This window comes from Mustela erminea, chromosome 11 (assembly GCF_009829155.1).
Source record: "Mustela erminea isolate mMusErm1 chromosome 11, mMusErm1.Pri, whole genome shotgun sequence".
In the NCBI taxonomy this organism is placed as follows: Eukaryota; Metazoa; Chordata; class Mammalia; order Carnivora; family Mustelidae; genus Mustela; species Mustela erminea.
In genome coordinates, this window is record NC_045624.1 from 106,004,371 (window position 1) to 106,020,558 (window position 16,188).

The 16,188-nt window shown below is 43.6% G+C and overlaps 1 protein-coding gene across 2 annotated transcripts in view; it reads right to left on the reverse strand.

Annotated features, from left to right (window-relative positions):
- Positions 1-16,188, reverse strand: part of POU6F2 (POU class 6 homeobox 2) — a 370,943-nt gene that overhangs the window by 237,420 nt on the left and 117,335 nt on the right. For both annotated transcript variants that reach the window (XM_032305906.1, XM_032305905.1), the window contains exons 3-4: positions 7,944-8,035; positions 4,675-4,903 (exon numbers count right to left, since the gene is read on the reverse strand). In XM_032305906.1, coding sequence (XP_032161797.1) covers positions 4,675-4,903; positions 7,944-8,035 — 321 coding nt within the window. The remainder of the gene's footprint in view (positions 1-4,674; positions 4,904-7,943; positions 8,036-16,188) is intronic.

A 16,188-nucleotide genomic window follows, 5' to 3' on the forward strand; every position in this document is an offset into this window, starting at 1 on the left:
GAGTGGTGATGGTGGGAGGTGCTTGGCATGGGGCAGGGCTCTCAAAGGAGAGGGAAGAGAATGCAAAACTGTGTCTATTTCATGCAAGGACATGGAGTGTTGAGGAGTAGATCATTCCTAGGTCTCATCTGAGTTTAGGGCACATCTGGGCTTGAATCCCAGCCAGAACTTCCACAGACTTCCTCTAAATTATTCAGAACCTAGACCCCACCCGTGGCATCTCTGAGTTCAGAGCTGTTCTCCATCTCTGCCCAGGCACATAGGAGGGCCTCCTGATCTGTATGGTAATCTCAGCAGACAGGCCAATACCTAGCCTTCTCCCATGGTGCCCTTCTACTGATGAGGGAGGCCCTAGTGTTTCTCTTCAGCATGTTGTGCATGCTCCATCTCACATATCCTGGCTCCCCCTTCCACCCACATTACACCTGACTGTACAAGAATGCATACTTCCACACAGGGCAGTCAATCTCTAGTCTGGCTAATGACCTACAAGATAGCCTAGAATGCAAAATCTCACCCCATTGGGAATTGGAATGTTGGTGAGTTTGAGCTGTTGATAGACATGGAGATGGGGATAAAGAGAGAGATGCTAGAGATAGCAATGGAGTGTTCCTAAGAGGTACATGGGTTGGGAAGATGCATGTACTCCAAGAAGACAGAATGGAATATGAGTGAACTAAAATTAGGGGCTAGTCAGAAGTCAACCAACACAGTAGAGAAGAGTCACATGGAGGTACAGGGAAGAGTGGAAACAGTTTAGAAGTAGGGGTATAGGCCTGTCTACTCAGAGGGAATGAGACAGTCTGCTACTTGGTGGTTCACTGGATTCTCTGATCCCCAAACTCTAATCCCTATTGTCTAATCTCTAATCTCACTGGGTCCTCTAATCCCCAAACCTCATGTCCTGGGCCCCTGAGGCTGGGCCATAAGGTGTTCCTGGGATTCTGCAAGATTTCTATCTCCTAATTCCCAGCCGTTTCCTTATAAGAAAAGCCCTTCTTTGATGGCGTAGGGGTGCTCTTTTTCCTGCCTGGAAGGATCTGAGGAGAAAGGGGAAACAATCCGCAGGCTGTGCAGTTGGGTTTCCTACAGGTCTCTTTTTTCAGCAATGCAAGCTTTTGTTGGATAAAATCTCAGAACAAGGGCTTTAATTGTGTAAGAGAACGCCTCTTGGTCTTGGGGACGTGATTGTCCTAACAGGAGCAATGAGTTAATTCCCAAATAAGTTATTCCTTTCAGTCCTTCTCCTCATTAGAGGCCAGGTTTGGTGAGTTAGAGTTGGAAAGTTAACAAGGGCACTCCTCACAAGCACATGGCTCCCATCACCCTAGGATGCTCAGAATCTGGGCAGACTGCTGGAGATACAGGGGAGTTGCCAAACAGATTTTGGAAAAGGTCCCTAGTCCAGGCTTCCTTAAACTGTTGTGTAAGTAGGAATCTCCTGGGACTCTTTTAAAATGCAGAGTCTGTTCCATGAGCCTGCATTTCTAATAAGCTCCCAGGAGGGGCTGATACCGGCTGGCAGGAAGTACCTCAGAGGAGGAGACAGTGATAGGACCCCTGTTGCCTGAGCAGAGAAAAGCTGCTCAGTGTAACATGATGTCATTAGTGCTCATTAAAATACATGCATGAATCATGGCCTCTGAGGGTCTGAGAGCAATTCCGTGTCACTTGACAGTGAAAGTAAATGAACTGGCTCCCAATCCCTTTAGTAAACAAAATACTTGAAAACTTATCCCTGAATGCCAAAACACGATGAAACCGATGTCAGCACTTTTCTTTCATAGCAAATTTGTAGCTTTTGAGCTAGAAGCATGGACAGGCTGAAGGGCTGGGCAAGAAGGCTGGAGGAGAGTCAGAGATAATTCCAGCTGGCAGGCTTCTTTCATGAATAAACCTTAACGTTTCACAATGACGAAAGGGGGAACCATCCAGGGCTAAGTGCACAGGTTGGAAACAGGTTCTATTTCAGAGCAGGGGTTTAACACTTAAGTCCCTCCCCCTCACATGGACAGATCACAGCTCTTTTATAAAACCACCCAAGATGGTGTGGTGTTAATTAGTGTTGGGGAGACTTACCAGTGGTTTCAAGACTCATAAAAGCCTTGGAGGCTACTGTGCTCCTTGTCTAAGGTGGGCCATGGGGAGGGGCGGAGCATTCTACCCTGTCAATGACACAAATGTGTGTAAGGACTTCCTCTGGGGTATCATAGCCCATGAGCCAGGTTGCCGTCCTCAAAAGAGCCTGAGACTGGATTATGTCTAGGATTGGCTCGGTCTCAAAGTCAACCAGGACTCTGGCAGATGGACTTCCAGCCAGCCAGCTACCATCCCTAGAGTCCCACCACCTTCTGTGATATAGCCTGGAAAACCACACAAACCATAGACACTGCCTGTGGATTGCCAAGGACTACAGTAGGTTTCCTAAAGGGCTGAGATGCTGGCTGACAAGGTAGCCAATTGCCATTGCCCTTCTGGTGGTGAACATCCATCTTGGGCACTGTGGAGATCTGAGACATTTACCTGATTCTCATTCTTATTGCCCTTGGACTTCTGGCAGAGTGACAAACTCCTTGTTTGCCCAGGACCATCCCGATTTCAACAGTGAAAGTCGCATGTCCCCAGAAAAGCCCAAGTCCCCAGCAAACCAGGATAGTTGGTTACTTCTCAAACTAGTGAGGTCTGGGTGGTCCAGAAATCATGTGGGAACATATGAAAGGAAGAGGAAGGCCCAACAGAACTGCATGGAAATTTATGTGGATCCTAACAGTGACTCGGGGACGGGGATTCATTCACAAGGTTATTAAAGAACAAAGTGTTGGAAGAGAGGCTTGAGTGTTAAGACTGATGAGGAAGGTTTCCTTAGAATAGGCTGCCTTGCAACCAGGAGGTGTTTTATTTTAATGACCTTACCACCTGCCTTCCAGCGTCACTGGGATGACAAAGGGAGACATGTTTCCTTGTGTTTGTGCAGTAGACAAGAGCTTGACCATCAACTCCAATCAACACACTTCTGAAGATGAGACCATTAAGAAAATCATGTAAGAAGCACCAAGCAGTAAAGAGTCAGAACTCTTATTGAACCAACTCACTCAGGACACAAATCTTAGGATTTCTTTTTTGAAACCAAAAGTGCCCCAAAGAACCAAATTCCAAACTATAAGCACTCCAAAATTTGATATTTAAAGAAAAGAGAAAATCTTGATGGAAGTCCACGTTCCACATTAGTCCACAGTCACTAACTTTGAGCCCTTAAAATAACCAGGTAATAAAATCCTAAGAACACCAAACTATAATAAAAATACAACAAGCTTGATTTTTTTGGACTCTGACTTTGGCATCTACTTTAACCAAGCAAGATTAATTCATGACCTAGGAGTTCTGTGAGCTTATGTTTATTTATAATATTCAATATTCCCATAAGCACAGATGTTGCAAATGGAAGGTTGCATTTTGATAATGCCCATTTCTTCATTAAGATTTCATCATCCACCTGCATTAGAAAGCCTCTCCCTATACTTTGTTACTTCTGCTTTCACCTTGTTTATTCCTGCCTTATTTGCTTAATCTTGGGATCCTGGCTCCCAGGCACTCTCAAATTTTAAACAAGTAAAGTTTGTGCATTAGCGTGTCCTGCGCATGCATGATTTATGAATGGCGGGCTTCTTGGCACAATTTAATGGTACGAGAGAGACTTCGTTTTAAACATTAAAGGGAAAGTCAAGAAGTGGCAACAATAGGAGGGATATTAGAACATACAGTGTGTAAAAAAGTTTGGGTTGAGAATTAACCAGTTCTTCTATGGTTCGTTTCTTAGTCTTTGGACTGATGACATTTGACCAACTACAAAAAGTGCTTTAAGTTGTTACTCTGATAACTTAATCCATTGAACTCACTCTGAAAAAAACAAAAAGCAAGCAAGCAGAAAAATTTCTTTCTAATTGCTAACATTCCTATCAATGGGGAAAACAAACACCTTTGAGCAGCCTCAAACGAATTCATTTTCTCTTTGTTAGGCATCCTAATCCTATCACATTCAGGCCATTTTTCACCATAAAATTCTTCCTTCGACAGAATCTTTTGTAAATCAGTCTATCAATCAGTGTTAGCAAATCTTTCCTAGAAAAGTGAAACCCTTTGTAAAACCAAAAGAAATATCCTTCCAGAGTTAAATGAGTCCAGCTCTTACTAAATGCCCACATAATATAAAGGTCCGATCTACAAGTCTGTTTTTCTCATTATAAAGTAGGATCCCAAATAATACATTTCTGTTTAATAATTAAAACTAAAAATACTTAGCAAGAGAACAATAATTAAGAATTCCAAATGCTACCTTGTATTGGAGATGTTCCAATCACTTCTCACACAAACAAATCTTTCTTTGCAGATGGCTACACTGAAGAAGTCACAAAATCATAATCTGGGTCCTCAAATAATAACACAATAATTTTACATCTAAGTTTCTGATGATTTGCAGGACTGACAAAGCTCAGGGCTTGAGCAAGCCAGGAATTCACACAGAACTTGAAACTTTGCTTCCTACACAAGCCTTCCATCTCCCTTGATAATGGGGGCAGCTCTGAACCACATTCACCGGCCGAGGGCATGTGAGCACTGCAGAGTACAACGGGCAGCGGATAGAGCCCTACATGGCCCAAGGAGACAATGGGTTACCTTGTAGATTTTGCAATGGTAGAGTCATTATGCCTCCGGCTGCAGCGGCTGCTACCAGCCCTTGGATGTTGGTGAGATTCGCTGTAGGCAACGTGAGGACCAGTCCTTGTTGTCCTCCTAGCTGTCCGGCCATGTTGAAGGGGATGAGGATGGGCTGGTTGAGGGCCGGCGTGCCTCCCGGCATCACGCCAGCGACAGCCGAGGCTAACTGTTGTGCTGTCAGAAGTGGCTGCAAGGAAACAGATAATCCTAGCTCACTTTCCAGTAGAACCAAGACGTGGCCTTTCAGAGCATTTTCTTCTTAGGGTCTAGTTCTAAGCAGGGTCCAAAATTTCCTGAACAAGGAGTAAACACACATGCTCTGTTCCAGAACGAACCAGTAGGAAAAAAAAAATTGAAATCACATTTCATTTTCTTGGCAAATTTCATTTGGTTTGGATTTCTTTTGAGGAACTCGAATACATTTAAAAGTAAAACCTTACGTTTATGCATTATTCTTCTAATAAATTTCCGTTTGATCTTAACCTTACATATTTGAAATTCTTTGCTAATTTGTTCTTTCTTGTTCCAGAAAGAACTCATTGGCATCAGAGGGTTTTGTTTTATTTTGTTTTGGCTCAAAAGTAGCAATAAAATACTATTTTTTATTTATTAAGTTAGCAAAAGTGATGTAAAATAGTTACAACATGCTGGTAGGTCTCTAGTGTCACCATTATGTGGATTTAGGACGCACACACAGTTGTGAGCCTTTTGGAAAGCAATTTGGAAATCTATATCAAGAGCTGCAAAATATTCAGCCCCTCTTGACTCAGAATATACTCCTGGGATGTAGCCTGAAGATACCATTCAGAAAGACAAAAAACAAATGCATAAAAACATGCATTACATTTAAAAATATTTAAATGTTGAAAAATACTTTGTTACAGTACTAAACCCGACAAGATATTACACGGTCTTTAAAGTGGATCATTATGGCCGCCTCTTTAGAAAAACAGAAAATGTTTATAATACAACTGGATAATCATTCAACAGTGACAATGAGATCATTAAAATGGTAAAATTGTGTCTGTATACTAACAGTTCTGAAAAAAGCACAGGAAAAGAAAAGTGTTGGCATTTGATGTGGATAAGTTGGAAAAGCTTTTGAATATGGCTTTGCTCAGTTCATAGATCAGAAACACGGGTTTGTGTCCACCCTTCATCCAATAGCCATTGCTCAAAGTGGAAAGGCAGCGCCGCCAGTGTGCGCTGTGGGCACCAGGCGTATTTGAGCCCGGACATGGGCTCTCCACCAGGATGGCCTAGGCAGTATTCCTGTGCTGAACAAGCCATGTGAATGGAAGGGTCATTGGTCTTACAGTCCTCTATCCGGGACCTTCACTGCTCTCTTTTGGGAACCACGTGACAGATAATGCCACATCCATTTTTCTTCTGGAGGAACGGAGACAAAACTCTCTTGGAGGGGTGGCAAGTAATTAAATATAGGCATAATACAAAGCCCAGTGAAATATAGGCAGGCACTATTCTAATATTGCCATGTGTGTATTAATGCAGTTGTACTACTGGTGAGATACAGAGGGATTAGTAATCTGCCCAGAACCCCATATCTGGTGGGCGTGGGAGGGTGGGGTCATGCCAAGGCAGGCTCCTCCAGAACCCATGGCTCACCCTTTTCTGGCCACGCCCTGTCATGCAAGGAAGTGATTCAGAGGAAGTAGGGCTGCTCTATTTGCAGAAGGAGGGGAGGAGAGCTGAACCCAACCTCTGGCTGCTGCCTACAGCCTCCCCTCATGGCTCCTTCTGGTGAGGCCTCTGCAGAAGCCCTGCGACACCAGATGCAGCCTGGTTTTAGACCATTCCAGTCTCCACAGGCCTAGCCCCTATTTGCTAGTGTCTACTAAATTCACAAAAAGTAACTGCCTCTCTTTAGAAAAATAAATAAATAAATAAAGCTGCCCTAAAGCACAAAACCAACATATTTTCCAAGAGTAAATGCAAAAGTGATAAGCTCGTCCTCAGATCACTGATTTCCTATCACTGCCCACAGCAATATCATGATAAGAGGGGAGGCAAATGGCTGGTTCTCTCAGACCACGCAGGTCAGAGATTTAGGGGGTTGGTATGTAGTATTCTTTTTAATTGAATTCTTGGGGTGGATCAGGGCATGCATTCTCCAGCTTGTCAAGCTGCCAACCATGTCTCACTGTCTGGGTCTGTCACACACTTACTGACCCGGAGGCATGACTTTGTCACCCCTGGTATGTTCACACACATGCATGCACATACACACAATGTCACAAGCGTGGAATTTTTAGAAAAGGCATGCCAGGAGATTCCGGCTTCCGGGGGTCCCTGTAGAACCTTCTCTGGGCTTCCATAGACAAGCAGACCCCTCCCCAGCCTTTCTGTCCTTGAGCACCAAGGCATCCATGCTCTGAGATGGACGTTAGGACCTGAGACCACAGGGAGACTTAGTGGCTACTGGAACAAAAGGGAGGACCACCCCAAGCCCTACACGTGGGTTTCCAAATCTTGAAATGGTCAACCCTCAAAGGGCTGAAGGTGATTAATTTACAGTAACAATGACTGTAAAGGGGAGAGATGGGCTCCCATAGCTGCCTCTTCTCCCATAAAAGCAGGTGAACTCTGAAAGCTTCCCACTAAATGCCAGAGCTAAAACAACGGCCAAGAGCCCAGCTCTCATAATTGTGTTCTACACCTCCATATAACCATACCAGGCTGCAAAAAACAAATATTGGACTTTAAAAAATAATGAATGTATTTCTTTATTAATGCAAGAGCTGTATGTGATGTACAGTATTGTCAAACCCAATAAGCTGAACTTGCATTAAAATTGCATTAACTTTTTTATATTAAATCACATCCTGTATTTCAAAAATGGTTCCAGTAAGGTTGAAATAACTTAATTTTCTTCACACCCCAGTCATTAAAGTTTTACTTTCTCGAAAACTGCATGGTAACCAATGGCACATTGGTAAGTAGGTTATAAGAAGATGGAAAAAAAAAAGTTTCCAAATGATTAAAACCAACATTGCCTTTAAAAAGAGAGGAGTTCTGCAAACACTTTTTTTTTTCCTTGATGGCATTTAATAAATAATGCAGTCATATAGTTTCCCACACAAAAATTTATCACCATGTTTGCTCTGTTGGAGTTGATTGGATTTAACTCATTACTATTTATTCGGTTATTTATATGGTTAAACCATCCTAAATGCAGCCTAATGGAAAAGCAGTGGAGAGATACTGACCTGCGGCCCAACCGGGAAAGGGGGGTGGTTCTGACTGGCCTGGTGTTGGTCAGGAGTGCCTGGGTCTGATAGAGCCGGGTTTCCTCTGGCCCCTGGAATTCAAAAGAGAAGTGCTCCCTTTAATAGAAGATCCAGCCCGGGAACTGCCCATGACCCCATTTTCCTGTGATGTCACATAACATTAAGGTACAGATGACATGCCAGAGTGGTTTATCAATAGCTCCAGTGCTCAAATCACTTGTCAACTGCATAAATTATGCTAATGGATATTCAGGATGGCCAGTCATTCCGGGAGGGAGAAGGCTGGGACCGGGGACGGGGGCGGGGGAAGTGACACCATCGTCAGTCGCGCTAACAGGCTTGCATGATCCATCGGTTTGCACCGCTACCCCAATGCGCTGTGTGGGTGGGAAACCGCATCCTTTATGCACAGGCGGGCGATAGCTAATCTAATTTCCCAAAGCCAGAGAACACGAGATCTCAGACGTGACCAAGTACATCCGTACTATCCCTTAATATGACTGCAGAGCCTCGGAAGCCTTTTCTCTGTACCCATCGCAGATACCAACTCCTATGAATGTGTTTTCTTAGAGACGGCCTTTTCCAGTTCACCTTAGGTGATACCCTGGACAGCATAGGGATGTCCTGAAGCCAGTTTCCTGGGCGCTAAATGAAACAGTAGGAATAACACCCTAACTCCGGGGATCCCCGCTGTGCTGTGTGTGGATCACAGCTTCCCGCTTGTGCCAGAATCCTGTTGGATGCCAAAGCACAAAGAATGAATTCCCACCAAAATGGCAAGTCTTTCACATCTTCTTCAAACAGAGTAGTTTCTCTGTGTGTGGCGGTGTGCTCTGTTTTCTGGACAGACGGGAGCAGGTAACATAGCGGCAGGAACCATAAACAGATGAATAGGTAAGCAAAAAATAAATAAATAGATCTGGCTGCCATTTTTGGGGGGCTTGACTCAGTAGCTTTTGTTTTCTTGGTGGCTGAAATCCAATTCCAAGCCACCCTTAACAAGATCCTCTTTCCTGATGTTTGTCCTATGAATAGCAAGTGGGAGACAATTCAAACCCTGTTTACTGGCAAGCCATGGACGGCGGAGAAAAAAAGATACGATTCTGTCACGCTTATAAATTTTAAAGAAGGTATTATTGGCTCATTTAAAACAAATTCTTCTATATATTCTCCAAAGGGACAGACTTATAAATAATGGAAATGTGGAAAAAAATATTTCAGCACATTAAGCTACAAATAAAATTGACTGCTACATATTATTCAATTGACTTCTATCTCCACTGCGATGTGTCAATCATAACAGCATTTTATAATAGGATTAAGCAATAAATGTGCAAAGCCATTATGCAGAAATCTGAAAATCTGATTAATTTGTAATATTTTTTTTGTGCAGAAAGTCAGGACTGGACATTGCTTAGGGAATACTTACAAGCATTCTATTGAAATTTCTAAATTGATTTGGAACAAACTAATAAAAACACAGACTTGCTGACATTTTATAAAGTGAATTCTGTCAAAATATGTTTGGCATTTTAATGATTGCTGTCATTTAATAACAAGGCTAAGATGACCCATCGTAAGACGCCAACAATTTCCTCATAATGTGCACGAGACCTTTCTTCTAAATTTTTTATAGGTGATGTACTCATTATGCTTGAGTAGTAGGGCACTTTAAACGGTGAACTCTGCTGGTTGAATCTCATATTTTCTGTTTTCATATAACCAAGTCCAACTTTGCCTTAAAATTCTCAGCAGGGCATTGTGGACTTTTATAGAACAAACCCATGTCCCCGAGGGATGCTTTTGGTCACTTAGGCATATTCTGAAGTAGCTAAAAACCCACTTTTGTTTAGTTTTGAAGACACTTCAAAATTTTGGGGTGGCTTCCTCATTCCCACTGGGCATGGATTTTAACACCAGACTGCGGAAAGAAAGTTTTACGATACACAGAAAGAGAGAAAAATCCTTCTGCACCATTAAAACACATGTATGTCTTAATTTCAAAACTTTTCTATGCTATGACAGGCCCTCTGACCTCAATTTTTTTTCATGTGGACCAGGTCTGCTTTTGGACCTTATTCTTAATGATATACCATTGTAAGGGATATGATCTGTCCCGAACAGGCGCTGTATCAATGAGATGTTGTTTCTTGTTTGTTGTCCATAACTTTACACAGATTACATTTGCTTACAATTTATTCTTTGTTGCTGGAGGTCCTCCCCAGCACAGGGCAGCTTGTCTTGAGGCTGATCATTCTCAAAAACCATGTTCAGGGCAGTACAGGGCAATTCCACACAATTTCATGTGTAAAATGAAGTCTTTCACAGGCTTTAGAAGAGATTATGTATGCTCTCCTGCCAGGATCAAAAAGTAATATTTGTTCTTAATGCACATCTCCATTTTCCCCAAACACATGTATCATGCTTAACCTTGTAGGACCATAAACGGATCTGTCTGGTCGGAAGGCAACTCCCAATTCAGGGGCCTTCTCAGAGCCAGAGCTGGGGAACCAGCAGTCAGAATGAATAAAGGACGTTGGCTAAGGGTTTCCAAGAGATTTGAAGCAGCACGTAGCTGTGTGTTAGGGGAGACTCTGATGTCACCTATTTCCCGTGCCACAGACATGGAAACATGAACTTTAACAGGCTGGGCAAGTTCCTCTTGATCAGGATCCCAAGACACACACTACCTCTCTGGAGATCAGGGATGCCCAGAGTGCTCTCCATGACCTGTTCTGAGTATAATAGGCTGCACTTATCAGGCAGCACCTGTGGGCTTTCGTGGAGCAGGGACAGTCTGCACTCTGCACACCCAGTCCCTAAGGCACACAGGGTATTTGCACTGATTGAAATCTTCACTTAGTGGAAATAGAGGTTTGGCTTTTAATTTGGGAGTGGTAGAATTCCCAGAAGACAGGCATTGACATCCACTTGACTATCTACTATTGTTTAGTATAAGCCAGGAAATACCTTTAAATGATTAGCTTATTGGTCGATTCTACCTCAATTCCAATTCAGAGACGAGAAGCAGTTTGATGTCCGGGTTAAAAGCAAGGGCTCTTTTAAACTTTAAGCTCTGCCTGGGTCTCAGTTTATGCCACTTAGCTAGGTATGTGAACCGGGGCTTGTTTTCCAACTTCTTCATGCATCAGCTTTCTCCTCTATAAGTCCAGGATGATAATAATGCCTCCCTCATAAGGTTGCTGTTTATAAGGATTAAATGAGCACAGAGGTTTGTAAATTTCATGGGACAGTGCATGTCTGTACTAATTCTGCTGACTACTATTATTTAACTCAATTTGTTTTTAATGTATTTAATATTATTTAATTTTTAAAAGATTTATTTATTTATTTATTTATTTGAGAGAGAGAGATAAAGAACAGAGGGAGAGTAGAGGGAAAAGCAGACTCCCCGCTGAACAGGGTCCCCGATGCAGGGCTTGATTCTAAGACTCTGGGATCAGGACCTGAGCTGGAGGCAGATGCTTAACAGACTGAGCCACCCAAATGTCCCAATATTATTTAATTTTCCCATGACATTCCCCAAGTCAACTTAATACATACTCCTATCCCTATGTGCATGGTCCACGTTCCCACCCATGCTACCCTAACTGTGTATTCTATATCATTTGATGAAAGTATGACATTGAACCATAAGAGCCCACAAAGCTAGAGGTTTACATAGAACCCTTACTTCAGTCCATGGTAACGTGATCAGGAAATGCGACAAAATGATACTGGCAAACAGCTTCCGGATTCTCACAGACCAGGGCTTGGACCTGAGTTCCTGCCCAGGCCTGAGACCCAGAATCACTCGTGGAGCTTCTTGAACATAGAGATTCACATCACTCGTTGCCCACACGTGTGTTTTCTGAAACCCACCAATGACTGAGGACCCCAGAGGGGACAAGGGGTGTAGGTGCTGCCCACACGAATCCGGATCTGCTTTGTGCGGAGGACCCACACGTGAGGAGTTCATGATCAGCACATGGGGCACGATGTGGCACCGCCCTGTCGCCTTCCACGTGTCTGCACCCGGAACCACCTTCTGTCTGATCCTGGTTGACTTCTAGCTTTGCAAGGGGAAGAACCATCTCAAATATGTCAATTTCGTAATCAGGATTTGTTCCCAGGGAATCAAGGACTAATTTGAGTGTGGAAACGGGTTTTAAAGGGATTATAAGATAAAATGTTCAGTAGCTACACAATAGGAGTCCATTCTCTATAGATACAGGGACCCCTAGTGTGAGTCTGTTAAGGAAAGGATAGATCCTAAATGGTGAGACACTGCAACACTGAGGAGTTACGCTCAGGTAAAACTTATTTTTAATTGTTGAGATGCCTGCTTGTCAGAGCATGGGTTCATTCCACACCGTCTTTCTGGTGTTGATCTCACATCTGAAATCTGAAAATCTGCCTACAGATCTCTCTGCTGTGGAGGGAATGGACGGTCTGCAGAAATGAGAGGGGGACACCCAGACTCCGTCCTTCTCCCAGACTCCTCTACTCCTCAAGTAGCCTGGCAAGTTCCACCCCCAGCCCAGCTCAAGTTGGGAGTTCCCTGAGCTACCACTCACTGTGTTCCTTATATCAGGTTCGTTTTCTTTTGCAAAATTTCCCCCTCCTCCTCCTCCTCCTCCTTCTACCTCTTCCTCCCCTCCCCCTCTCCTCTCCTCTTCCTCCTCCCAACTTCCTCCTCCTCCTCTTCCTCTTCCCCTTCTTTTCCTCTTCCTCCTTCTCCTTCTTCTTCATACAATCATTAACTAAGGCAAACCCAGGCTTGGCACCTCCCTGTTACTCTACAGGTAACAAAGGAATATATATTCTAGTAAAGGATTAAATGCTTCCAGCCACCCCTCTCCCCTTCCAGCCCTTTTGGGAGTTGACTTTTCTAAAAAAGCCATTTTAAGAAGCAAATATAACATCTTTAATCCTGAGAGGGTATACTCCTTTCTGGAGCCTTATCCTGTTCCCTTTGTGAAGAGACTACGAGGCCAATATAGACTGAGAAGGAACCAGAACTGCAAATACGGATAGCTTATCCGGAATAAGCCAGTTGCACCTTCTCCCCCGCGGTGGGCATCCCTCCCACGGATACGTTTTTAAAACCTGTTTTTTTTTCAGAGAGAAAGAGTTTGGGTTTCTGTCTTCTACACATTAGCACAGACATAATCATGTAAAGGTCGCAAGGATAACGTAGCTTTTTCTGGTATTCGGACCTTCCTTACCCACTGTTAGCAATTTTCACTGGCCAGCAAGGGGACGCAAAGGTTGCTTATTATAAGATGGACAGTTGAAGGCATTATTATTTCATGTTGGGTATGTGAACCCAGCTAAACAGGGCAGAAGCCCCCCTCAATTACACTCTGTTTTCTTTCAGTTTCTTCAAGATTCCTAAATGCCAACGAGGGAGTGAGTGTGTCTATAAAAATCTTTTTCAAGCCTCTCCCATGGCTTGCTCCTGCTTTTGCCGGTTGGGATTTCTTTAGGATACAGGCCGCACATGAATTTATATACAGAACGCCGTCCAGACCCCTGGTAGAATTGGAGACTCTAGAGTAATAAGCTGCACTTGGAAATTAAACGTTCGTTCATTCACATAAGGGTTTGTGTGTTTTTGCAAGTCCTGCTGAGAAGTACTTATAACTTCACTCATGGAAGCCTGGAGAACAGAGGTCTGATGACATTCATGTGATACATGGATTTCTTTATTCTAGCAGGTGATTTCCCTGGCCTTTAGTGGAGGGAAATCCAGTTTTCTCTGAGGGAGGGTCTAAGTCTTCAGTGGTCCTTAAGGCTGATATTTATTTAAAGGCTGCACGTATACATGAGAAGTTGAAGGGAGATTTGAGATATCTCGATAAAGTATAACAAGAAATCCTACAAATCCCTTATTTGGATTTGATTATCTTCAGGTGTTTTTGTAATATCTACCAGAATTATTCCGAAGTAGAAAATTCTGCTCTACCAGTGGGCTTAATCTATGCGTGCTGGAGAATAAAGACATTTTTTTTTTCCTTTCTCAGAATTTACTAAATCTCTCTCCAGTCTCCCTGCAACAGTTTTTTTTTTATCATTTGTTTTCATATCCATCTAATAAAAGCAGAGCTGAACTCCTGTGATATCTAGGCCAGTAAAGGTCTCCACTTCTGTAAATGCTTCCTTTAGGAAAATAGATGAAAAAATAGAGAGTCATCAAGCCCATTTAAGCAAAATTCCATGACATACTACTGGCACAGAGGGAGTTTTGGGGTATGGATTATTCCTTGAGGACTTCTATCTCCACAAGAATAGGAGTTCTTCCAGGGCAAAGATTCTAACTCACCTTCGCATCTCCTGCAGGCCAGCTTTTCACCATGCATGTATGTAAATCCACAGGTATGCATGTATGTGTGCATGGGAAAATATGCATGCATGCCCGTGTATATGTATGCTTTAGTGAGTTGGGTTTTTTTTTTTTTAAGATTTTATTTATTTATTTGAGAGAGAGAGCACAAGCAGGGGAAGCAGCAGGCAGAGAGAGAAACAGACTCCCCACTGAGCAGGGAGCCCACTGCAGGACGCAATCCTGGGACTCTGGGATCATGCCCCGAGCCAAAGTCAGACGCTTAACTAACTGAGCCACCCAGGCACCCCAAGAGTTGGTATTCTTAAAATGATGGAGATTTGTATCAAAGTGAACTGAACACATCTAGACACAGATTTTAAACCACCTGAAAATGGTTTGTCTAATTTTTACAATGCCTTTTTAAATCAACACTATTTCCAACTCAAGGAAGAAGTCTTTGCTCTCCGCTGATTGATAGGACTCTGCCACAGCCCAGAGAGAAGACGGTCGAGTGTCCCCTGTGCTTTTAGGCCTATGTGTGGAGTCTCCTCCTTCCATGCTTAACCCTACACCAGGCCCTGCTGACATAATTTGTGGGGCTCGTTGCCAAATAAAACTGCAGGTCCCTTGTATGAGGCTGGGAAGTCCATCTCCTCTTTCCCGAGACTGCTGTTCCCCACATGCACCTGAACAGACCCACAGGTCTGCAACCTCCTTGCTGGGATGGGCTAAACACCTGAATCCGGGGTAGGTGGGGAGCCTCTGTTGAGTCATACACTGAGCAGATGACCCTCTGTGCACCGGACCTAGGCCCCCTGGAAAGGCAGGATGGAGAGAGTGACAGTCACAGCCAGGCTTCCAGAGGTCCTGGGGTGGCAGGGCTAGGGAGCAGGTCCCGGGGGAGGTGAGGAGACAGCAGCTAGACTGCCAGAGACTCTAAGCCCCCACCCACCCACTCACTCACTTTTGTTGTCCCATCAGTCTTGACTTAGAAGACATAATTTCAAAGGTAAATTATTAAGAATGGCCAGACAGTGGTCTCAGAGCCCCGCTTTGTGAGGAGTCCCAGGTGCCTACAGCCGCTCCCAGGCCCATAGAGTGACCCCTGCCTTTGGCTCGCTGTCAACCCCCACTGACAATTTTGGATTACTAGTTTTCTGTCGAGGGACTTCCTTATAAAGGGTCCTCAAATTTTGAAAGTTGCACCTGTACCCACATTGGGGAGTCATTTTTCCAAATCAATACAAATTTTGAAAATAATGTTTGCATCCACAAAAGAATTTAGATATGGTCTTTTTCCCCAACAAGAAACTGAACTCACAAATCATCAGCGCATCTATTAGACATCACTACCAATGACCACATAAACATTTGGTAGAAAATTAAGATAAAACATGGCTTTGTTTCCTATGACTCCTCAGTTACCTATCCCTAAATTGGGAGGACAAGGCCTGCATCCAGCAAAAGGGAAATCATAGGAACATGTCACATATCTTCTCGAGTTGTAGACCTCACTTTTGAACAGTGTGTTTTCACTAACAAAAAACAACAACAACAAAAAACCAAACTCGCACCCTTTCTCTTCTGACTAGCTGGCTTCTGGACCTTCACCAAGCTTGCTGACAAGGGGACATGATCTAAATACTCCAGGACAATATAATCGGCCTATTGTAAAAGTTCTCCCACATTAGCTATTGATGGTACAACGTGCAAGAATGCCTCAGAACTGACCTTAAATGTCCTTGAAGGAGGGCCAGAGTAGTTCATTAATCTGCTTTAAAAGCTTAGGTGAAAACGCGCGCGTGTGTGTACATGTGTGCGTCCACATGCGTGTACATGTGTGTTTCAGAATAGGAAGATGAGGCCAAAACCGGGGAAGCTGATCTACCTTCTCCC